The 24867-nt window shown below is 51.7% G+C and overlaps 1 protein-coding gene across 1 annotated transcript in view; it reads left to right on the forward strand.

Moving 5' to 3' along the window:
- The first annotated feature begins 629 nt into the window (after nt 1–629).
- The window catches only part of PADI6 (peptidyl arginine deiminase 6), a 30276-nt gene continuing 6038 nt past the window's right edge, over nt 630–24867 (forward strand). Inside the window, exons 1-13 of the mRNA XM_025387099.1 lie at nt 630–789; nt 1504–1681; nt 4121–4193; nt 8565–8632; nt 9680–9797; nt 10892–11017; nt 17060–17238; nt 17451–17554; nt 21106–21217; nt 23021–23128; nt 23342–23496; nt 23990–24146; nt 24567–24690. Of these exons, the coding sequence (XP_025242884.1) occupies nt 674–789; nt 1504–1681; nt 4121–4193; nt 8565–8632; nt 9680–9797; nt 10892–11017; nt 17060–17238; nt 17451–17554; nt 21106–21217; nt 23021–23128; nt 23342–23496; nt 23990–24146; nt 24567–24690 (1618 nt within the window). The 5' untranslated portion in view covers nt 630–673. The remainder of the gene's footprint in view (nt 790–1503; nt 1682–4120; nt 4194–8564; nt 8633–9679; nt 9798–10891; nt 11018–17059; nt 17239–17450; nt 17555–21105; nt 21218–23020; nt 23129–23341; nt 23497–23989; nt 24147–24566; nt 24691–24867) is intronic.

The raw sequence follows: 24867 nt of genomic DNA on the forward strand, positions 1-24867 counted from the left end.
ACCTGTAGTCCCAGCTACTTGGGAGGCTGAGATGGGGAGGATCACTGGAGCCAGGGAGGTTGAGGCTGCAGTGAGCTGTGATTGTGCCACTGCGCTCTAGCATGGTGATAGAGACCCTGTCTCAAAAACAAAACCACCAGTCCAGCACTTTGCCGAACTCCTTCATCAATTTCCAGGAGACGCACACCCTAGAACTAAGACCCTAGAGCCTGGGCATGCTGCCACACACTGCCATCCTGACCACTCCCATCAGCTGCTCCCAACTGCCCTCTGCAGGTCTTTGCCCCAACAGCTTCCAGCTGAGTCCTGCAGCAACATGGCCAAGTTGACCACTCCAAGGCATCGACTTCCCAGAGCCCCTCCTCTTCCCAGCTGAAGGCCAGGGATGCCTAAGTAACTGGCCTCAGACTCCCCTGGCCTGCAGCTCTGCCGGCACGAGCTGCCTGATAAATTGGTGATGAAGGGGTTCTGATGCCACCTGCTCCCCCGACTCTCAGTCACCAGGAAGCGCTGAGAGGGAAAATCAGTGCCACCTGGGCAGCTGCTGACCCCTCCCTCTCTTAACAAGGGGGTGGGCTGCACAGGCCTGGACGGCATAACAGGGGAGGGCAGGGTGAGCCGTGGGGCATCCGAGACTGCTGTGCCGAGTGAGGGCTGTGGTGCAGGCCTGAGGATGGTCAGCGTGGAGGGCCGAGCCATGTCCTTTCAGAGTATCGTCCGCCTGTCCCTAGACAGCCCTGCCCATGCCGTTTGTGTGTTGGGCACAGAAATCTGCTTGGATCTCAGCGGGTGAGATGCTGAGAGCTCTGCCAGAGCTGGCAGACAGAGGCAGGCAGGCCTGGGACCCAGTCCCCTTGATCTGGGAGTCGGGGGTTAATTCTCTAGCCTCACCGTCCTGCCCCATCTTGGGAAGCCTTGGGTCTCTAGCGGGGGCCTCCCAGTTCCGACCACTGCAGGACTCTGACTTAAATCCTGCCTCTGCCCTGTAGCAGCTGCCGGGGACTCTTAGCGAGCCAAGCGCCTTGGCCTCTCTGTCCCCCTGTGTGTGAAACCGTGGGGAGGCTCGTCCACGGGGGGCTGTGAGGAGTGGGCCAGGGAGACTGCGAGATGCTGGAGCCTGCAGGTGGAGGTGACTGACAGCAGGGTCACAATACAACCTCCTGAGTCCCTTGCCCTGGTCTTTTTCCTTAGGGGGATCCTTTGTGGCTCCTCCTTTCTAGGCTCCTCCTTTCTAGCACCAATAAGTTGGGTGCTTATTACTAAGATGTAGCTGTGGTAACTTCTGCAGTGTTGGTAGCGGGGTGGGGTTTGGGCTGGAGCTTGTCAGAGAGCAAACATGGGGTCCTCTGGGAGGGGGTGGTAGGAATAAGGACCCCAGAACACTCTGCCTCAACACCCTAAGGAGAATGAGGATTTGGGAGCCGTCCCCTCCCCCATGCCAGTCATCTCCTAGGCTGAGAAGGTGAGTGTGCCCTGACATGTGTCTCTTACCTGGCAAACCAGATGTGCCCCCCAGAAGTGCCAGTGCTTCACCATCCATGGCTCCGGGAGGGTCTTGATCGATGTGGCCAACACAGTGATTTCTGAGGAGGAAGACGCCACCATCTGGTGGCCCCTGTCTGATCCCACGTACGCCACAGTGAAGATGATATCACCCAGCCCTTCTGTGGATGCGGATAAGGTAAGCCTCAGGGGAAGAGGTGAGGGGCATCTTCCAGGGATGGGAGCTAACACAGCAACTGGGGCTCCCTCCTGGCTGCAGACATGACTTGAGCCTGTGAAACACGTTGTTTTGCATGTCTGATCTGATTCAGTGTCTGCAACAGACCAGTGGGGTGGACACACCATGACCCCATTTTACAGAGAAACGGAGGCACCTAGAGAAGGTGCCCTGCCAAGTCAGCAACGAGCAGAACTGGGATTCAAGCTGGGCGAGTTTGTCTCAGCCATGCGAGCCCCTGACGGTGATGCTGGGCTGGCTTCCGACCTAGCCGCGCCACAGTCTGGCTTCAAGGTGTTAGCAGCGTAACTCAGACGGGCTTTTGGTGAAGGCAGCTCTTCTGGATGTGGAGACTTGAAAGAGATGTAATAGCTAAGGTGTCCTAAATGCATGCTACATACCAGAGAGCTTGGATCATGTTCCGGACTGTGGGCCTCTACCATGGCTTTATTTTTTTTTCATTTATTTTATTTTATTTAATTTATTTTTTTGAGAGTCTCACTCTCATTGTCCAGGCTGGGATGCAATGGCACAATCTCGGCTCACTGCAACCTCCGCTTCCCAGGTTCAAGCGATTCTTCTGCCTCAGCTTCCCGAGTAGCTGGGACTACAGGCGCCCACCACCACGCCGGGCTAATTTTGTATTTTTAGTAGAGACGGGATTTCTTTCACTATGTTTGCCAGGCTGGTCTCGAACTCCTGACTTCAAGTGACCTACCTGCCTCCACCTCCCAAAGTGCTGGGATTACAGGCATGCGCCACTGTGCCTGGCCTACCATCACTTCACATATGAAGAAACTGAGGCACAGAGTGCCGTGTCTAAACCTAAGCAGCCTACCTAGAGTGGGATAGACCCAGGATTTGAGCTTAAGCCAAGCGTGTACTCTCGCCCCTGGGTAAGCTGTCTCCCTAACGGGGTGCCTGCGGTGGGGAGGTTTCCCTCCACCTCGTACACAAGGGGGCAGCAGTGGTCTCCTGTGGTAGAAGCAGGTGGCTCATTCAGGGCAGGAGTGTTCCACTTTGGTTGCAGGTGAGAACCACGGGACCTGATAACATCAATACCCAGGCCACACCCCCTCTACCAATTAAAGTGGAACCTCAGGGCTAGGACCCTAGCCTCTGGTTTAAAGCTCTCCAGGTGCCCCCAATGCGGGGCTGGGGATGAGAACCATGATGGAGCAGTTCAGGACTGGGAGAGCTCTTCCTCCCTCCCCCTACACCCTGCAGGACCTACTGGAGATGTCTGCTGCAGAGTAGGGTACACACCCACCTGCGCTGTGTGCCCAGGGCAGGCAATTCCCCAAGAGGCAAGTAGTGGACTTAGATAGCAACTGAGCGTCTCTGGCCGGGTGTGGTGGCTCACGCCTGTAATCCCAGCACTTTGGAAGGCCGAGATGGGCAGATCACCTGAAGTCGGGAGTTCGAGACCAGCCTGGCCAACAGGGCAAAACCCTGTCTCTACTAAAAATACAAAAATTAGCCGGGTGTGGTGGCAGGTGCCTGTGATCTCAGGTTCTCAGGAGGCTGAGGCTGGAGAATCGCTTGAACCCAGGAGGTGGAGGTTGTAGTAAGCTGAGATTGTCCCACTGCATTCCAGCCTGGGCAACAAGAACAAAACTCCGTTGCAAAGAAAGGTATCTCGGATAAGAACGGAGGCCACAATAGGTCCCAGTGGAACTCCAGACTACCTGAGAACCATTCTCTGCCCAGGGCTTGGCCTCCAGCACCCTCAGGCGTGGCCAACAAAGAACCTTGACCTTGGAGGACTAAAGCTTCTATTTAAGGACGGGGTGGATCTCTCACAATCTCTGGCCAATGGTTGGGTCTGTGGTTCATGACCAAGACCTTGTGGTCAGGGCCAGTGGCTGGAGTGCAGGTCTCTTTCTAAAAGCATAAAGTAGAGGCGGTGTGGGACACAGGAAAGACTGAATCCTAATGCTGCTTCCCCACCTGGGTGTCCTTAGCAGCTTAAGCCACCAGAGGCCTGTTTCCCCACTGTGCACCTTATGGAGTAGTGGATGGGACCTGGGAGGGTGGGGTTAGCAGGGAGAATGTATAGTGTGGTTTCAAACTTGGGCTCTAGAGCCAGGCAGCCTGGATCTTAAATCCCTTTGAGTGGTATGGGGTAAGTCCCTCGATCCTGCTGCCATCAGGGATACAGCTCTCACCTGGACAGGTGGTTGCAAGCCTGGCTCTCGACAAGGTTGGGGTTGGAGGTCATGGCAGGTTCTAAGTCCTCGGGGGACTGACTCAGCCCTAAGTGCAGGACTGTGGTCCCTGTACCAGCTCATGGTGAGACTTCAGAAGCTGTAACACCAGACCAAGGTCACAGGCCTGGGGCTCTGTTCCTGGTCCCTCCCCTTCAACACCGCCTATGGGTTCGGAATGCTGTCTCCACAGGTCTCCATCACGTACTATGGGCCCAATGAGGATGCTCCCGTGGGCACAGCTCTGGTGTACCTCACTGGCATTGGTGAGTGTTGCTCCCACTGGGAGCCTGGGGCCCAGCCCACCGCTGGGGTGGGGGAAAGGGTGGGATTGCAAGAGGAGCCAAAAAGGATTCTCCCCATAACAAGATGATTCCTGTGGGCCCCAGGAACTCCTGAACAAACTCCTAAATGGATTTATTTGAGATACCCACTCACACGCCCTCCTTGACGTTCAGTCGCTGCTCCATCTTCATGCACTGCCGACCTAATTCTGAGAATAGAACAGCCAGAACTTCCGTGTCGCTGCCATCTACCCACCTACGCCTGTCTGGTGCCTACCTTCTTCCTTTGTTACAGTTGACGTGTCTGGTCCAAAGTTAATCTTTGCCTCACTAGATCCTTTCTTCTCATTCAAGAACATTCCTTTGTCAATTCTTACCAATGTAAGAAGCTGCCACCCTTCCCCGCTCTCTAGATCACCCCCATCAACTCAGGAGCAAGCTCTATAACATCTACTTTTTCTTTTTTTTTTCTTTCTTTTTTTTTTTTTTTTTCTGAGATTAAGTCTTATTGTCACTCAGGCTGGAGTACAGTGGCATGATCTTGGCTCACTGCAACCTCCACCTCCTAGGTTCAAGTGATTCTCCTACTTCACCGGCTGGGACTATAGGCGTATACCACCATTCCTGGCTAATTTTTATATTTTTAGTAGAGACAGGTTTTTGCCATGTTGGCCAGGCTGGTCTCGAACTCCTGACCTCATGATCCACCTGCCTCGGTCTCTCCAAGTGCTGAGATTATCAGGTGTGAGCCACTGTGCCTGGCCACAACATCTCTTAAACCTGGTTCTAGGGTTTGTGGGTGTTTTTTTGTTTGTTTGTTTTTTGTTTTTAAAGACTGAGTCTAGCTCTGTTGCCCAGGTTGGAGTGCAGTGGTGCGATCTTGGCTCACTGCAACCTCTGCCTCCCAGGTCCACGCCATTCTCCTGCCTCAGCCTCCCAGAGTAGCTGGGACTACAGATGCCCGCCACCATGCCCGGCTAATTTTTTGTACTTTTAGTGGAGATAGGGTTTCACCATATTAACCAGGATGGGACTCGACCTCGTGATCCGCCCGCCTCAGCCTCCTAGAGTGCTGGGATTACAGGTGTGAGCCACTGCGCCCGGCCTAGGTTGTCTTTTAAAGTCTGTTCTCCCACCTCTGTTCCTGAGGAGCCATCTGTGTCCTCAATTTCTCTAGAATCTTCTCAAATTAGACACCTACCACCAACGGAGTTCTTATAGCACTCTAACATCTACAACACTAAGTTTTTGGTTTGTGTGGGGTTTTTTTTGTTTTTTGTCTTTTTTTTTTTTTGGTCTTGTTTTTGAGACTGAGTCTCACTATGTAGCCTAAGCTGAACTGGAGTGAAGAGACACGATCATGGCTCATTGCAGCCTCAAATGATCCTCCCACCTCAGCCTCTCCAGTAATTTGGACCATAGGTGTTACATCACCATACCTGTTTAATTTCTTATACAGACATAGGTTTCCCTGTGTTGCCCAGGCTCTTCCCACCTCAATCTCCAAAGTAGCTGGGACTACAGGCACGCACCACCAACCCCAGCTGATTTTCTTAATTTTTTTGTTATTTTTGCCCCCATAGAGAGGGTTTTACCATATTGCCTAATGTGGTCTCGAACTCCTGACAAGTGATCCTCCCGCCTCAGCCTCCCAAAGTGCTGGAGTTACAGGCATGAGCCACGTACCTTCTTAACACACTTTAACGCTTCAGGGATGTTCAACTTATTTTTCCTCCTGCCTGTTCCTTCTCAGAACACTTTGGAGCTCAGAGGAGCTCTTCCTGGTCCTTTCTCCCCCTGCTTTCAATCAGTGAAGTGTCTCGAGCTCAGGAGGCTGGTCACATGGCTCTAATGTTACCTATGGACAGGCTGCTCCCACAAACCCGACTTGGATATTGCCTAACCAGCATGATCGCTTGGGTATCTGACAGATGTCTGAAATGCAGATGGATTCTCTACTCCTGAAAACTTGTTTTTCTAGTAGTCCCTCCATCACAGTAGCGGGTAGCTCCATCCTTCTAGTGTAAACCTTGGCATCACCTGACTCTTCTTACCCCACAGCAGTCTGAATCTTATGAGTGTTACCTGATGTTTCGCCGGAACCCAGCAACTCATACTCCCAGTGTGCTCGCCCTGGCTCAAGCCCCCATCCTCTCACCTGGGTCACAGCCCAGACCTCCCAGTGGGGTTCATGCTGGCACCCTTGCCCTTCTGACTAGACCTCTAGCCTTGATCCAGCAGCCAGAGTGGCACATCTTTAAGTGGAATATTGGATAGCGCCTTCCAACTGCTTCCATGTTGCTTAGATTAAAGCCAAAGTGACTGCCCACAAAACTACACAAGTAACCCTGGGCTGCCTCTGTCTTTACCACCTGCGAATCTTCCCCCTGTGTCATCCTGCTCATTCTGCTCTGGGTGCTGTTGGTCACTGTGATCCTTGGCCTTCCCACCTTGGGCTTCCTATTTCCCCTAATGGGTCTTACCCTAGATGTTAACCCAGATTTTCTTGCCTCTTTCAGGTCTCTTTTCAAATGTCAACTTAGGCTTCCTTGATCACCTAAAACTGAAACACCCCCACTCCATTCCTTCTCCCATATGCCTCAGTGATTATTGCCATCAAACATGATATATCTGCTTGCCCCTCCCCTGGTGCACACATATGTGCTCATGTAAGCTCTAAAGAGATGAGGTCTCCGTCTTGCACACTGCTAGATCCCTAGGACCTGGGGCAGCCCGGTTCGCAGTGGGCATCGGGTCCCTGAGCATCTGCTGGCCAGGTGCTGATGACGTAACAGGAAACAAGTCCCACATTTGTGGCCCTGATGTTCCAGTTAGGAATCAGCATGTCAAATAAGAGCTATGAACAAAAGACCACACTAGAGCCACGTGATTGTCCCTTGTGTGGTGGAAGGGATGGGAGCTGGTATGCTAAGGCGGCGGGGCAGTCCCTATGACAGTACCTGGGCAAAATCCTAGATCCTTAAGTGTGTTTTTGTTTTGTGTAGGGGGAGGAGGGGAGTTGTTTTTGGTTTGGTTTTGTTTTGTTTTGAGATGGAGCCTCACTGTCACCCAGGCTGGAGTGCAGTGGCACGATCTCTGCTCACTGCAATCTCTACCTCCTGGGTTCAAGCGATTCTCCTGCCTCAGCTTCCTGAGTAGCGAACTACAGGCACCTGCCACCGTAGCTGGCTAATTTTTGTATTTTTGGTAAAGACAAGGTTTTGCCATGTTGGTCAGTCTGGTCTTGAACTCCTGATCTCGGGTGATCTGCCTGCCTTGGCCTCCCAAAGTGCTGGGGTTACAGGCGTGAGCCACCGTGCCCAGCTAATCCTTAAATTTTAAAGGGGCTTAGAATTGTCATGTATTGAAATTTTTTTTTTTCTTTTTTTAGACAGAATCTTGCTCTGTCACCCAGGCTGGAGTGCAGTGGTGTGATCTCAGTTCACTGCAACCTCCACCTCCCAAGCTCAAGTGACACTCCTGCCTCAGCCTCCCAAGAGGCTAGGACTACAGGTGCCCTCCACGATGCCCAGCTAACTTTTGTATCTTTGGTAGAGATGAGGTTTCACCATGTTGCCCAGGCTGGTCTCGAACTCCTGACCTCAAGTGATCTATTCACCTCAGCCTCCCAAAGCACTGGGATTACAGGAGTGAGCCACTGTGCCCGGCCATATTAAGACTTTCCTATGTCTTGGAGCATAAAGTTGTCCAGAAGGCTAGAGAGGTAGACTTTGCAAGTAAGAATCACTTGGGGCCGGGCGCGGTGGCTCAAGCCTGTAATCCCAGCACTTTGGGAGGCCGAGACGGGCGGATCACGAGGTCAGGAGATCGAGACCATCCTGGCTAACACGGTGAAACCCCGTCTCTACTAAAAATACAAAAAACTAGCCGGGCGAGGTGACGGGCACCTGTAGTCCCAGCTACTCGGGAGGCTGAGGCAGGAGAATGGCGGGAACCCGGGAGGCGGAGCTTGCAGTGAGCTGAGATGCGGCCACTGTACTCCAGGCTGGGTGACAGAGCCAGACTCTGTCTCAAAAAAAAAAAAAAAAAAAAAAAAAAATCACTTGGGTAGAGGCCGAAAGGCATGAGATGGCATGAGGACCATGATGGGCTTGTTTTGTGAGTTCCCGGGAAGTTTGGGGTAGACATGTGACTACTTGGACCTCTCTAGGCTTGCTGATATGAAGTGTGAAGCTGTCACCTTTGAGGATGCTTTCTGCTTCTAAACTGATAGCATGCCAGAAAGGCTGGATGCCCTGATGCCAGCCTTGGGCAGCCCCGCAGGAGATACCCTGTAACTTTGAGGTTCCATCTGGCAGGTCTAGGTGGCTGGGACACCCTTTTCTTTTTCAGAGGTCTCTCTAGAGGTAGACATCTACCGCAGTGGGCAAGTTGAGATGTCAAGTGACAAACAGGCTAAGGTGAGTCTGCCAGCAAAAGGGGGCGGGGAACGGACCCCTATAAGCCAAATCTGCCCATAGGCTCACTTGCTCTGACCTTCCTAGTATCTAGCCAAACTGCTATAACATTGCTGATGGATTAGATATGGGGGGGGGGCGGGGAAAAAAACTGTCATGGTACAAGTCAGAGCTGATTAAATTCTTTTTGTTTTGTGAGGTTTTTGGTTTTTGTTTTTTGTTTTTGATGGAATCTCCCTCTGTCACGCAGACTGGAGTACAGTGGCATGATCTTAGCTCACTGCAACCTCTGCCTCCCAGGTTCAAGCAATTCTTCTGCCTCAGACTCTCAGTAGCTGGGGTTACAAGCGTGTGCTACCACACCTGGCTAACTTTTTTTTTTTTTTTCCCTTTTGAGACAGAGTCTCACTCTGTTGCCCAGGCTGGAGTGCAGTGGCACCATCTCGGCTCATTGCAAGCTCCGTCTCCCAGGTTCACGCCATTCTGCCTCAGCCTCCCAAGTAGCTGGGACTACAGGTGCCTGCCACCACGCCTGGCTAATTTCTTTTGTATTTTTAGTAAAGACGGGGTTTCACTGTTAGCCAGGATGGTCTCAAACTCCTGACCTCCAGTGGTCCGCCTGCCTCAGCCTCCCAAAGTACTGGGATCAGAACTGATTAAACCTCTACCTCACTAAAACAAAACTAGAATATCTGGCAACTCTAGGCACATGTCCTACCCTGGTTGTGGAGTCTCCTAGACGAGAGGATTAGCTGCTGCTGCCAGGTGGTACATCTCTTTTCCAGTTTGCCTCGTCCCTGATTCTCTGACCCTGAAATATGAGGTAGGTAACTGGTAACCCCGAACCTAGCTTCTTTCCCTTCCTCTTAGCCTCCTTACCTGATGTTACCTTCCTGTGTCTAGAGATTCTTGACCTCACTGGTCCTGTTCCATGGGTCCCTGTGACCCTGGAGAAAGGCTTAGCTGGGCCTTTCTGCTATGAGGTGGCATCCGAGAAGCAGAGGATTTACTTGGCTCCTTCCTAAGCCAACGTTCCTATCTCATTTGCAGAAAAAATGGATCTGGGGTCCCAGCGGTTGGGGTGCCATCCTGCTTGTGAATTGCAACCCTGCTGATGTGGGCCAGCAGCCTGAGGACAAGAAAACCAAGAAAGTGATCTTTTCAGAGGGTAGGACCTCAGACTGTCTCTGCCTTTCCTTCTTGGTCTCAGCCTTTGCTGCCCTGCTTCTCAGCAAATATAGATTCCAGACTAATTTTCTCCACCCCCGCCCCCTCCCACCACCCCACACACCCTCTTCCCCAGTCCCCACACCTGGGCTGATTAAATCTTTTGTCCTGGGTTGTAGATGTGTAATCGGGAAGAGAGGTCACATGGTGCCACGCAAAGAGCACGGGTGGTTACAAACTTATTTCCTAGCTGTGAACTCGAGCACACTACCTTCCCTGATCTCGTTTCCCTATTTGTAAAACGGGGATAATACAGTTGCCCTCCCAAATGTATCAGTTGGCTGACAAGACTAAATGAAGACAATAGGGGTATACGCCCTGCTTTCTAAAAAGCCTCTCATAGTCTGGGCCAGGAACTTTGGACTGTCTTGGGGAAAAATTGTCTTGGGGCCGGGTGCAGTGGCTCACGCTGTAATCCCAGCACTTTGGGAGGTCAGGAGATCGAGACCATCCTGGCTAATACGGTGAAACCCCGTCTCCACTAAAAATACAAAAAATTAGCCAGGCGTGGCGGCGGGCGCCTGTAGTCCCAGCTAAGTTGGGAGGCTGAGGCAGGAGAATGGCGTGAACCTGGGAGGCTAAGCGGGCAGTGAACCGAGATTGCGCCAGTTGCACTCCAGCCTAGGTGACAGAGCCAAGACTCCATCTCAAAAACAAAAAAAAATTTTGTCTTGGATCCTGACTTGTGGTTGGGACCAGGGTTCTGGGTCTTAGCTATAGAATGGAATGTCTTGGTTCCTACTGAGGCCGGAGGTGAACCCTCACTGAACTGATCAAGGTAGGCCCTGTTCTGTTTGTGGGGACCATAGGATAAATGCCATCCTCCCTCAAAAGGAGGCCCTGGGGTTTGCAGCTTGCCTGTAACCACCCAGAACAAGCAGTGAAGTGGTGATGCTTCAGGCCTGGGCCCTAGCGAAAGGCAGGGGGTCCTTGGTGCTGTGTTCAAACTCCCGGCCCTTCTCTACTGCTCCTCCTTCCACCCCCAGAGTGCTGGCCTCCAGACTTTCCTTAACCTTTGCTTTGTCTTTTGCCCAGAAATAAAGAATCTGTCCCAGATGACACTGAGTGTCCAAGGCCCCAGCTGTATCTTAAAGAAATATCGGCTAGTCCTCCATACCTCCAAGGAAGAGTCGAAGAAGGCAAGAGTCTACTGGCCCCAAAGTGAGTGTTCTTGTGCCAGCTCCAGCTTTGCCTGCTCTCGATGTGCCAGGCAAGTTGTGCCCACACCTCCTCCCAGCAAGGTTCCCGGCAGAAGCCTGCTGGAGACCTAGAGCTGCAGATGAGAGGCTACTGTGGCTGTACTTGTGTTTCTAGGATTCTCTGGCTGCCACCTTCACCATAGGCTAAGTCTGTACACATGGGTGGGTTATTGGACCTCTAAGCCACTTTCTCCACTTGTAAAATGGGGGTAGCTGTGCCTTCCCTGCAGGCTGGAAGAGGAGAGAGACATCTTAGCTGAAACAGTAGCTATTGCCTTACACAGATTAGATCACAGCTCCCAGTAACTCTTCTCAGGAGAATCCATCTTCACTCTAAACCAAGATCCACTATGTTAAATTCCCAGAAATCCGAGGCTAAAACCTAGAGTGGCGGCCATGGTAGCACCTGCATCCCAGCCACCATGCCGTCCAGCACCCATCTTCAGCCCTCCTCTCGCTGGGAGGCAGGTAGCACACCCTATTCTATAGATGGAGGACTGGTTAGGAGGTAGACATGCCCGACTCCAGCAAGAGCCTTGTGCGTCTTTTGACTTCCCTGAACTGACTCAGTACTTAGCGTACCTCTAAATCTCTCAATGAGAGCTAGCTCTCTGCTTCTGGAGGGACATGCCACCATGCTTTTTTGGGTTTTGTTTTTCCCCTTTGAGACAGGGTCTAGCTCAGTCACCCAGGCTGGAGTGCAGTAGTGTGATTACAGCTCACTGTAGACTTAGCTTCCTGGACTCGAGCAGGCTTCCCACCTAAGCCTCCCAAGTAGCTGGTATGACAGGTGTGTGCCACCACAACTGGCAGTTCATTTTTCTTGTAGAGATGGGGTCTCACTTTGCCCAGACTGGTTTCAAACTCCCTGGATGCAAACAATCCTCCTGCCTTGGCCTCCCAAAGTGCTGGGATTACAGATGCGAGCTACTGCACCCGACCCAACCTGCTACCTTCCCTTATAAACCATGCTTAGCTTCAGCTGGGCAATGCAGAGAGCCCTGTGGTCTATACTGTGCCCGTTGTCAGAGGGCACCATCTCTGTTGCCAGCATTGGAGAGTATTTCTGCCACTTCCTGGCCTGCACTCTGGGGCCTTGGCTTCATCTCCTACTCCATCTCTTCAGCAGACCATAGGTCACAGCTGGATTTCAAAGTAGCCTGGGATTAGCCAGAAAAGGTAGCCCAGCTTGGACGTGGCCATCTTACATGTGAGCTGGAGTGAGCCTAAGAAACCAGAGGTCCGGGTCTAGTTCAGGCCACAAGGGCTACTCTGGCCCTGGGAAGCCTACCAATGCTGAAGTAGGTGGATTAGGCCAGGCAGGTCTTGGAGTCCGACAGTTCATGTAGCCTGCTAAGGATGCCATACATCATCATGTGGATCATAGAGAACTACTGGTTTCTTTGTTGACAAAGCATATTCAGGCTGGGCGTGGTGGCTCATGCCTGTAATCCCAACACTTTGGGAGGCCGAGGCAGACAGATCACCTGAGGTCAGGAGTTCAAGAACAGCCTGGACAACATGGAGTAACCCTGTCTCTACTAAAAATACAAAAATTAGCTGGGCATGGTAGCGGGCATGCCTACCAGCTACTCGGGAGGCTGAGGCAGGAGAATTGCTGGAACCCGAAAGGCAGAGGTGTTGTAGTCAGCCCGAGATCATGCTACTGTACTCCAGCCTGAGTGAGACTCAAAAAAATAATTAAAAAAAATTATTCAATAATCTAGGGGCTGGGCACGGGGCTCATGCCTATAATCCCAACACTTCGGGAGGCCAAGGCAGGCAGATCACCTGAGGTCAGGAGTTCGAGACCAGCCCGGCCAACACGGCAAAACCCCATCTCTACTAAAAACTACAAAAATTAGCTGGGCATTGTGGTGTATGCCTGTAATCCCAGCTACTCAGGAGGCCAAGGTAGGAGTGAACCCAGGAGGCAGAGGCTACAGTGAGCCAACATTGCACCACTGCACTCCAGGCTGGGTGACAGAGTACAACTCTGTCTCAAAAAAACAAAACAAAAAACAAAAAAGCTTATTCGACAATCTAGGGTAGGGCAACACAGCATGTTATGTTTTAACAGGTCCTCCAGGTGACTCTGAAACATGCTAAAGTTTGAACCACAAAAAGAGCAAAAGAGTCTGAAAAGTTTGCAGAGGAATAGAAAGCCAGAATACAGGGTTCTAGAAACAGGCTGGGTGTGGTGGCTCACACCTGTAATCCCAGCACTTTGGGAGACCAAGGCAGGAGGATTACTTGGGCACAGGAATTCAAGACCAGCCTTGGCAACACAGTGAGACCCTGTCTCTCTAAGATAAAAGATTTTTATAAAGAACCCTGGCCAGGTGTGATGGCTCATGCCTGTAATCTCAGCACTTTGAGAGGCCAAGACTGGTATATCACTTGAGGTAAGGAGTTTGAGACCAGCCTGGCCAACATGGTAAACCATCTGCTAAAAATACCAAAATTAGCTGGGTGTGGTGGCACTAGCTTATAATCCTAGCTACTCTTGCAATCCTAGCTACTCTTGCAATCCTAGCTACTCTTATAATCCTAGCTACTCGGGAGACTGAGTGGGGAAGGATCATGTGAACCCAGAGGCAGAGGCTGCAGTGAGCTGACATTGCACCACTGCACTCCAGCCTGGGCGAAGTAAGGCAGTGGCCAACCCTGGCAAATGCTGTTGATAGACTAAGATGCCTAAGTCACAATCCTCAGAATGGCAGTCATTAGTGACTCTGATAAGAGCGGTGAAAAGTCAGGTTGAAATGGGTAGGCACAGTAAATCTAGGCCATGGAAAGAATCCTCAGTAAAGGGAGACTTGTGGTGGTAATTATGGGGGGCTGGCACGCAGTCGAGCGTGTCTGAAGCTGGTAGTACACGGGCAGATGTGTAGCTGGAACTGATCCAACAGGGGTGGGGAAATGGATCCTAGGGGAAGATCTGAGAAGTTTGCAGAGGGATAGAAAGCCAGAAAACGAGGTTCTAAACAGGCTGGGCGTGGTGGCTCACACCTGTAATCCCAGCACTTTGGGAGGCCAAGGCAGAAGGATCGCCTTTAGGAATATGCAATACAGGCGAGTCTGTGGACAGGAATGAGACAATAGTGTTTGAGTAGTGTTGGTGGCTTGCCTTGAGTTCTGGTCGTAGCCTGAAATGAGGCCTTTGGGTGTGATGGTTTTCTCCAGCTCCTCAGGTGCAAGAATGAGCTTTAAAGATCTGGTGTGACCAGAATGGAGGTTTTCCAGGAAAACAGACTAGAAAAGGGTGTGGGAGTGGAGTGGACAGTGTGCATAAGAGAGGATGTAGTGATGGGTTTTTGAGCTCTGAGAAGGGTCAAAGGGAAGTGAGGATGAAGGGTGGGGATCGGTAGGAAGATCTGGGACTGAGACTGGGGACTCGCTGGGGTGGGAGCATAGGTGAGTTAAACAGATCGGAAGGCACTGAGTCTGCCTTGGAGGTGGCATCTAGTCTGTGGTATGACCATTGTAATAGATGTCTAAGGTGGTACAGAACCCGGGTTCATTGAAATAAGGTTGAAGAGAGATCAAAATGTCTGAATGTTCTAGTCCATTGTCAGATACCAGTGACACAACAGCAGTGGAGGCAAGTAGTGCTAGAACAATCCACGAAGGATGGAGAGGATGACATCGTCCCCAAAAGAAAGGGGTAGCTGGCGTTATCTGATAGTCAGCACTTCATAGGAACTGGGATTCTTGAGGAATAGAGAAATGGCGTGGAAGTGCCAGTGAAGAACCAAGAAGGGTACCTACCTTCCTGTAGGTCCAGCAGTACATAGCAGGTAGGAAAAAGCTCAGCTCGAATCATCAGTATTGGCTCTGTGCCCTGAGGATCCAGCTCTGGAAGAATAAACCATGTTACCTGCTCTCAGAGCCTGCTACGACAGATGAACAGATAGCCAAGGACCCAGCAGAAGCTGGAGGGAGCCCTTTAAGATGCCCCCAGTGTGGGTAGGGAGAGTTTGAGGTAGCTAAGGCCTCCTGGGCAGCTCTGTGAGGACTGAGGGCAGGAAGGGCCTTCCAGGCGGAGGCAATTGTTGTGCGTGCCTGGGTCGCAGGGCTTCTGGCCTCCCTCATGCTTCTTTTTAATGGGGACAACAAATGCCTGCCTTGAAGGGTCCTGAGGATGTGAGGCCATGAGCCTGAAACACCTACCAGAGCTACTAGCAAGGATAGTAAGCCCACAGCGAAATGTTAGCTATGCTTCAGCTTCACAACAAACTAGCTATAAGAAGGTCCCCCAGAGGGTCAACCACAGGACAGCCAGCCAGTAGCGGCTTGTGGCGAACAGACGGTGACCCTCTCACCCTTACTGCCTGGTGGTGAATCACCCTTGGGTGGAATGGCCACAGGGAGCCCAGGTCCCCAGAACAGGAGCAGGCCCTAGGTGTGTAGAAGTTCTTGGGCTGGGTGCCGTGGGCCAGCCGATGCTATAGCAGGTCAAGAGGGCTGTGTCTGCACTAGGAAGCTGCAGGGGTTCCTGGGATTGCCTTGTCTGGTCTTGCCCCATGAGGCCTGGCTCAGGGTTGGTGAAGCCTCTAGGTAGATGAGAAGCAGGAAACCAGCACAGGAATGGTCCTGGTGGGCCCAGTTCCCTCACAGCCAGCAGCAGGACTGAGGCTGGGCCTGTAACCAGCATCCCCAGGGCCTCCAAGGAGGGGCTGCAGGAGAACTGCAGAGTCCATCATCGAGAGGGCTGCTGGGGCCCGGACCCCCAGGACAGCGCCTGACCGGCGGCAGCCATGGCCACAGCTGCAGCCATCTGCTGGCACATTGGAGCTAGAGATGGAGGCAGCTGGCAGTGCTGTGCAGAAGGTCTGAGGATGCTACAGTTCCTGGATCTCTTGGGGTTCTGGTGGCCAAGGTAAATCTAACTTAGGATTCCCTGAAATAAGTCACCTGGAATCTTAAGCAGAAACAGCCATCATCAGGCCTACAGCTGCCACGTCGGGAACAGATAAAGAGGACAGGCCAGGAAAGAGGAAGTTCTAGTGACCCAGGTGGGAGAAGCTTGGGTCAGGGTAATTTCTGGCCTAGAAAATGGACAGACTTGGGCTGGGTGCAGTGGCTTATGCCTGTAATCCTAGCACTTCGGGAGGCTGAGGCAGGTGGATTGCCTGAGCTCAGGAGTTGGAGATCGGCCTGGGCAACGTGGTAAAACCCCATCTCTACTAAAAATACAAAAAACTAGCCGGGCATGGTGGTGCACACCTATAGTCACCTACTCAGGAGGCTGAGGCACAAGAATCGCTCGAACCCGAGAGATGGAGGTTGAAGTGAGCCGAGATAGTGCCGCTGCACTCTAGCCTGCTCAACAGAGCAGGACTCCATCTCAAAAACAAAAAAACAAAAGACAAAAACCTAGGATCTAGTTAGCAAATGACAACTACCACGTGTGGTCAACTTCCTTCTGATCTCTTCTGTGCATGGTTTTGTATTGAATGACCTAAAACTAGGAGACAGTCTTAACATGTATAATCATAAGACCACTTGGTTTCCTCAGAAACCTTGATGGAGGCATAATCCATTCCATAAATGTTTCTCACTGACCTTTCCAGCATCGGTAAGTGTCTGATCTTTTTCAGATGAGGCTGCCGAGCCCAGCCTGGGAGAGTTTCTCACCTTTAGGACTTTATGATATTATCACAGGAGTTGGATTCATGGCTCAAAATACAGAACCACTTACCCTGAAGCTTCATACCAGGCAGGAGCCTTGAAGGCATCACCTGAGCTCCAACTCGTGGTGTGTGATAGGTCTTCAAGGAACATTGGTAGAGAACTGGACGTTGCTCGTATCCAAACATCTGGTTGTCTACCAAGCCCTGAATGCTAGAAACAGGGACAGCCAAGCCAGTTCAGCTCCAGCCCTCCTGGAATTCACAGCCTTGCCTCTGATATGAGGAATGAGCTGGTACCTTGACCATCAAATGTGGTGACTGACATCAGGTTACTTCAGTGGCTGGTCCATCCCTTCTTTCTCTCCTAGAAGACAACTCCAGTACCTTTGAGTTGGTGCTGGGGCCTGGCCAGCACGCCTATACCTTGGCCCTCCTTGGGAACCACTTGAAAGAGACCTTCTACGTTGAAGCTATAGCGTTCCCGTCTGCCGAATTCTCGGGCCTCATCTCCTACTCTGCGTCCCTGGTGGAGGAGTCTCAAGACCCGGTATGTTCCCACAATAGATGGGTCCTTAGACTAGGATGCTCCGGTGGGGGAAAAGGCATCTCGAGGGCAGAGCTCGAGGTTTGCTGGGGGAGAGCTGCAGAAGGCAGGTGGGGCCCAGCTGGAGGCCGGGCTGAACGGCCAGAACCCTGGGGGTTAGAGGGGAGGGAGTAAATGTGGAAGCAGGTTGCTAACAGGACCTCGTCTTGTTGCAGTCAATTCCAGAGACTCTGCTGTACAAAGACACGGTGGTGTTCCGGGTGGCTCCCTGCGTCTTCGTTCCCTGCACTCAGGTGCCTCTGGAGGTTTACCTGTGCAGGTGAGAGACCCTCAGGCTGACTGTGCCAGGTGGTTCTCATAACTGGCACCCTCTTTCTGTATGAGGGTGGGGTGGGTAAAGATCATTGGGACCTCTCACCAGGAGAGTTGAAACACTTCTGTCTGAGCTGTCTGGATCTGCCCCAAGACAGTCCAATACAGGCCTGAATATTCCCAAAGCTGGGCATGGAACAGTGAATGAGACAGTCCCCCAGTTATGTTAGGGTCAAACGGCATGGTTTTAAACGGTACCAAGTGCTCTAAAGCAGGGTGAAGAATGGAGAGGTCAGGATGAGAACCTGTCCCAGGGATGATGAGACTCCTATGGAGCCAGAGAACAGGTGTGAGCCCAGGAAGGGGAGGTGTGGGGATGGGTGAAAGAAGCCAGAGACCTGTGGGCCCTGAGTGTTAGGATGAGGTATCTGGGGCCATACGTATTCTAAACACAGTGGTGAAAGCTTTGTCACCTGGATACCTGCAGAAAGATGGTACTGCTCACCCACTGCCACTTACAGGCCCTGGTTTGTTTCAGTCTTGTTATACTTTCCCCTGGGGTGGCTGCCTCCTCTGTGGAGGCTGGGTACACACATCCTCGGTCTAGGCCTGGGCCCTAGGAGGGAGAAAGAGCCAAGATTTGGGCGCTGCAACCTATTGTTGCTGCTAGTGGTCTGAAAGCCTCCTCAACCGCCTCACGTGCCAAAAGCCTGAACACGCACGGGGCCACGTCCGGCTTCAGGGAATCCAGGCACAGTCTCTAGCCATGTAGCCACATGCCTAGGGAGAAAAGGAGAAAGGATCCTGAAGGCAGAACAGTGGGAAGCCAAGGGTTCTGTCTGCATGATCACTCTGGCCACGTGGATAAGTCAGGTACAAATAAAAGGCAGGAGACCAGTCTAGACACAGTATGGCTCAAGCCAGGGTGCCAGGAGCAGCCATTAGAGTTGGGATTGGTCTGCAGGCAAGACATCCCCGCCCCACTCGTTCCACACCAGCCGCCTCTAGGTTACTTCCGCCACGTTGCCCTTTATTGCAAATTCCTTATGTGAAGGCTCTTTTTTTGTTTTTTTTAAGTAGGAGGCAAAGGATAATGCTGACGGAACACTCTAGCAGGGATGGGAAACACTAATAGGAAACGGTAGCCAGTGTGGTGGCTCACACCTATAATCCCAGCACTTTGGAAGGCTGAGGCAGGAGGATCACCTGAGGGTCAGAAGTTCGAGACCAGCCTGGCCAACATGGTGAAACCCAGTCTCCACTAAAAATAGAAAAATTAGCCAGATGTGGTACATGCCTGTAATCCCAGCCACTCAGTGAGGCTGAGGCAGGAGAATCGCTTAAACCCAGGAGACAGAGGTTGCAGTGAGCTGAAATAGCCCCACTGCACTGCAGCCTGGGAAACAAGAGCAAAACTCATAAAAATAAAAATAAAAATTTCTGGGTATGGTGATTCATGCCTGTAATCCCAGCACTTTGGGAAGCTGAGGCAGGCAGATCACCTGAGGTCAAGAGTTCAAGACCAGCCTGGCTAATATGGTAAAACCCCATCTCTACTAAAAGTACAAAAACAATTAGCCAGGCATGGTGGTGCACCCCAGTAATCCCAGCTGCTCGGAAGGCTGAGGCAGGAGAATCTCTTGAACCCAGAAGGTGGAGGTTGCAGTGAGCCGAGATTATACCCCTGTACTCCAGCCTGGGTGACAGAGTGAGATTCCATCTCAAAAAAAAAAAAAAAAGACTTCTACCCCTCTTCCAGGCTCAGTGGGTGTAGAAGCCAGACAGACAGCTCTTCCAGGGAAGGGCTGCTGGGGAGTGTGGTCCTCAGAGGAATACCGGGTTTCAGGATGAGAAGGTAAAATCTCAGCAGGTCTGATGGAATTCTGAGGGCAGATACAGAAGACATAAAGCAGAGAGATTTGGTATCTCGAGTATTTGAAGACAGGGGTTTCTCATTCACAGAGGGTATCTACTTGTTCAAGGAAACCCAAGTCTTCCATACAGTGTGGTATTCAGGCATGGTCTGACCCAGTAGAGCTGCATATGACCTACAAGGCTGGGTCTGCACTCCCTTCCCCCAATAAGCCTCAGACTGTTCTAGACCTTGTCAGGCTGGTAGCTCCCTGTGGCTTTGCATAGACCCAAGAAATAGGTTCTTTGGAGCAGTAGCATACATACTATGAATGTGCTATGCCAGCAGTTACACTGCTGTATTCTATTAGTAGCAACATGAGCTTTGGACCTGAAGCTGGACTACAGTCCCAATTTCGATATTTCCCAATACTAGGGCCTCGCTGACCTCCAACTTTTGAGGACCCATTTGTTTCAGATAAGTGTTTTGGGGTTTTTTTGTTTTTTTTATTTTTGAGATGGAGTCTCGCTCTGTTGCCCAGACTGGAGTGCAGTGGTATGATCTTGACTCACTGCAGCCTCCGCCTCCCGGGTTCCAGCAATTCTCCTGCCTCAGCCTCCTACGTAGCTGGGATTACAGGCACGTGCCACCACACCCAGCTAATTTCTGTATTTCTAGTAGAGATGGGGTTTCACGATGTTGGCCAGGCTGGTCTCAAACTCCCAATCTCAGGTGATCCACCCGCCTCGGCCTCCCAAACTGCTAGGATTACAGGCGTGAGCCACCACACACGGCCAGATGAGTGGTCTTAACATCAACCTCACACGCTATTTCCCTTCAAGGAAGGGATGTCCACAGTAGATCTGTGAGCCTGATGCTGTGCACGATGCCTTGAAGATCCCAGGGCTCAAGACCCACCCCATGCCACACATACAAAAATAACCTTCTTGGCCATCTCAAGGGTGGGGTACCCAGCTTCATGGCTTCTCAGGACAAAAATACAGCCCCCTTGGGTAGAGAGTCAGCTAATACCTTTGGATAGGCTGAGGCAGGAGAGCCCAGGGGAGTCCCCAGATTCCCTGGGATAGAAGGGTACTTGCAGGCTGGGCACAGTGACTCACACCTATAATCTCAGGACTTTGGGAGGCCAAGGTGGGTGGATCACCTGAGGTCAGGAGTTTGAGACCGGCCTGGCCAACGTGGTGAAACCCCATCTCTACTAGAAATATAAAAATTAGCCAGGCATGGTGGTGGGGGCCTATAGTCCCAGCTACTGGGTGGCAGAAAGGAGGCGCTGAGGCAGGAGATTCGCTTGAATCCAGAAGGCAGAGGTTGCAGTGAGTCAGATCCTGCCACTGTACTCCAGCCTGGGTGACAGAATGAGACTGTCTCAAAAAAGGAAGCGTACTTGCAGAATCTGACCGAAGGGTATAAACAGAGCAGGCCTTGGCTACCAGGAAAGGGGCTGCCACTGGTACTTCCCAACCTGGCTCTGGGCAAAGCTGAGTAGCATTGGACAAGATGGGCTCTGAGCTTCTGGCTTGCGCCAAGGTCAGGGGATGGCTGCTCTGTTGACCTCACGGGCAGGGATGTAACCTCTCCTGGTGAGAAGGAGGTGCTCTCCCTCTCCTGGCACAGGGAGGTCATAACTTTACAGTAAGGGAGCTGTGAAAGTCTTGCCAGAACTGGCTTCTCTCCCACGGCAGAGAGCTGCAGCTGCAGGGTTTTGTGGACACAGTGATGGAGCTGAGTGAGAAGAGCAACAGCCAGGTGGCATCTGTCTATGAGGACCCCAACCGCCTGGGCAGGTGGCTCCAGGTAACACCTCACCTGGGAAACCCCTGTGAGGGAGGGAGGGGTGAGGAGACTCAGCATTTGCCACCTAAGAGGAATTTCACAGACTTTCTGGTTAACCTTAAAGACCGAAGCCTTGGTAGAGGTGGTGCTGTTCTTAGGACTTCAGTGGAGGCTCAGATGAGGATTTGCCTGAGTCATGTCCACTAAGGAATAGAGTTTAGAGTCTAACCTCCTTCCCATTCCAGAATGGACATGTGTTCAAGACCATAGAACCCTAACCCCCAGGCCCCAGAAGGCTCTGACACCTTTGGCTAAGGCTGTGAGAGCTGGGCCACTGCCCTGGGGTCCCACCTGACTCTGGCACAGCACCAAATCTAAAGCCCCGGTCAGCCTTCAGTTCTAGAGCTCTGTCCTCTGCAGATGAGTGATCATCACGTGCTAGGCGCACTATCCTGAGCACCAGAGATAAATCGGAACATATGCTGTCCCATGTTAGCAAGGATAGAACTTTTAGGTGCTATGAAAGTTGGAGAATGAGATACCGTGAGTCATTAGACCAAATGAGGCAGTTCAAGAATAGTCAGGAACATCTGCAAATGAAACTTAAGGAAACAAGGAGCTGGCCACACAGAGACTGGGGTAGGAGTGGCCAGGATTAAAAGTAGGAGTCCCTGGCCGGGTGTGGTGGCTCACGCCTGTAATCCCAACACTTTGGGAGGTTGAGGCAGGTAGATCACTTGAGGTCAGGAGTTTAAAAACAGCATGGAAAACATGGCAAAATACCATCTCTACTAAAAATACAAAAATCAGCCGAACGTGGTGGCGTGCGCCTGTAGTCGCACCTGCTCGGGTCACTGAGGCAGGAGAATCGCTTGAACCCAGGAGGCAGAGGTTGCAGTACGCCCAGATCACACCACTGGCACTGCAGCCTGGATGACAGACTGTCAAAAAAAAAAAAAAAAAAAAATGGGGGTGTGCTTGGAGCTCTTGAAGAGGGCTGGTGCAGCTAATCACAGTGAACAAAGGTGAGAGGCAGGGCTACCTCCTGGTTAAGGTACCTTTTCAGCTAAAGGCAAACAGACACTCAAAGCATGAATCAGGAATGAAAGGTTACAGTTTAGGTTTTCAAAAGACCCCTCTGGCTAAGATATAGGGAACAAATCTTAAGAGTGGGCAAGAATAGAAGGGAAATTGGAAGGCGTTGCAGTGGGCATAGGGTGGAGACACGGTGGTTTCCTGAATGGCACCAGCGCAGAGTTGACTCGGAATGTAAGCCAGTAAGGCTTGTTAATGGATTCTTTATAGAAGAAGAAAGGAAGAATCTGTATGCTCAAGTCTTTGTCGCCCAAGCTAGAGTGCAGTGGCACGATCTCAGCTCCACTGCAGCCTCTACCTCCCTCTACCTCCTCCTGAGTAGCCGGAATTACAGGCATGAGCCACCATGCCTGGCTAACTTTTTGGGGTTTTTTCTGTTTGTTTTTTGGGTTTTTTTTTTTTTTTTAGTAGATAGGGGTCTCACCATGTTGCCCAGGCCACTGGTCTTGAATTCCTAGGCTCAAGTGATCCACCCACCTTGGCCTCCCAAAGTGCTGGGATTACAGGCATGAGCCACCGTGCCCAGCCATGGATGTTCAAGTCTTAAACCAGAAGAGTAGGGGAGAAGAGGGATCAGAGAGCCTTCAAGAAAGGGCGATATCTGACCTGGGTGTTGAGGGTTGAGCACGAGTTGGCAGGAAGGAAGGGGATTCTTACCGTACCTTTTCCCTAAATGGGGCCCAGGGAGATGTGTGACTGGCAAACGATCTGTCTTCCTCTCCATTCCAGGATGAGATGGCCTTCTGCTACACTCAGGCTCCCCACAAGACAACATCCTTGATCCTCGACACGCCTCAGGCCACCGATCTTGATGAGTTCCCCATGAAGTACTCATTGGTGTGGAACTTGGTTTGGCTAATCTGAGCTCAGTCCAATCTCTCAGGCCTGGAACCTGCCTAGAAATGATGGGGCACCAAGTGGGGAGAGGACCCAGGTGGCCTCTGGGGGGAGGGGATGTGGAAGTCTACCTGAAAGCCTGGATTTAGGGATAACACTAGGGCCCAAAGCCATCCCCTACTAACACCCCTTCCCCACTGGGTCTCTCCCCAGAGCCCTGGTATTGGCTACATGATCCAGGACATTGAGGACCATAAAGTGGCCAGCATGGATTCCATTGGGAACCTAATGGTGTCCCCACCTGTCAAGGTCCAAGAGAAAGAGTACCCCCTGGGCAGAGTCCTTATTGGCAGCAGCTTTTACCCCAGGTGAGCCACCGGGCCAGACACCTTCAGATGAAAAGGAAGGGACCATGGTCGTTCCCCTGGCCCCGCCTGCTTCCCATAGCACCTCAGCCAGTCACGCACTGTGGAACATTTCTTAGAAGGACATTTAAGCTTTTGATTCACGTGGAGACTAAAGATCAGAATAAACTGTTTACTCTTTGATTCCAGGGTTTAAACTGAAACAAGTGAAATTTGGTCCACCAGGATGTCATTTCCAAGAGACATGTGGCTGGATTTCTTGGTGGCCATAAATCCAAAATGATACTTGTGACCGGGCTTGTGTGTCTAGAACACTAGGCTCTGTTCTGAGTGGGGTCAGAGTAAGGGATTCATAACCAATTTATCTGCTATGGACCGGCCTCTTTCACACAACGGTCACAGAGGCCAGCTCCCTGGAGGCAGCGTGACACCAAGTGACGGGTGACCAGTCTGGGCCACACTGGCTCAAAAGCTGTTCTTTCCATCTTCCTTCTAGCGCAGAGGGCCGGGCCATGAGTAAGACCCTCCGAGACTTCCTCTATGCCCAGCAGGTCCAAGCGCCAGTGGAGCTCTACTCAGATTGGCTGATGACGGGCCATGTGGATGAGTTCATGTGCTTCATCCCCACAGATGACAAGAATGAGGGCAAAAAGGTCTGTATTGGGGTCTGCAGAAGGGACATCTGACCATGTCCCCATGCCTTCTGTTGGGGACTCTTGGAAGATTCTGGAGAAAAAGCTGGCTTTTTCTTGGTTTTTGTTGTTTTTTGAGTCTCGCTCTGTCACCCAGGCTGGAGTGCAGTGGCACAATCTCCACTCACTGCAACCTCTGCCCCAGGTTAAAGTGATTCTCGTGCCTCAGCCTCCTGAGTAGCTGGGATTACAGGCACATGCCACCACACGAGGCTAACTCTTGTATTTTTAGTAGAGATGGGATTTTACTATGTTGGCCAGGCTCGAACTCCTGACCTCAGGTGATCTGCCTGCCTCGGCCTCCAGAGTGCTGGGATTACAGGTATGAGCCATCATGTCCAGCGGAGAAAGCTGGCTTCTGACCCAAGTTCTGTTTCCCAGGGCTTCCAGCTGCTCCTGGCCAGTCCCAGCGCCTGCTATAAACTGTTCCGAGAGAAACAGAAGGAAGGCTATGGCGATGCTCTTCTGTTTGACGAGCTTAGAGCAGATCAGCTCTTGTCTAATGGTAAGGGAACTCCCTTTCCACAGAACAGAACTGGGGTCCTCCTCCTTTTTCCAGGGGCCCTTTCTACATAGCCATTCTGTCACGCTTGGCAGAAAGGATGCCAGGGAAGCACAAAAGCTGTTGGAATTGTATTAGAATGTCATGTTTCTGGGCTACTCTAGTGGTACTACAACAAAG

The sequence above is a fragment of the Theropithecus gelada genome, chromosome 1 (assembly GCF_003255815.1).
Source record: "Theropithecus gelada isolate Dixy chromosome 1, Tgel_1.0, whole genome shotgun sequence".
Lineage (NCBI taxonomy): Eukaryota > Metazoa > Chordata > Mammalia > Primates > Cercopithecidae > Theropithecus > Theropithecus gelada.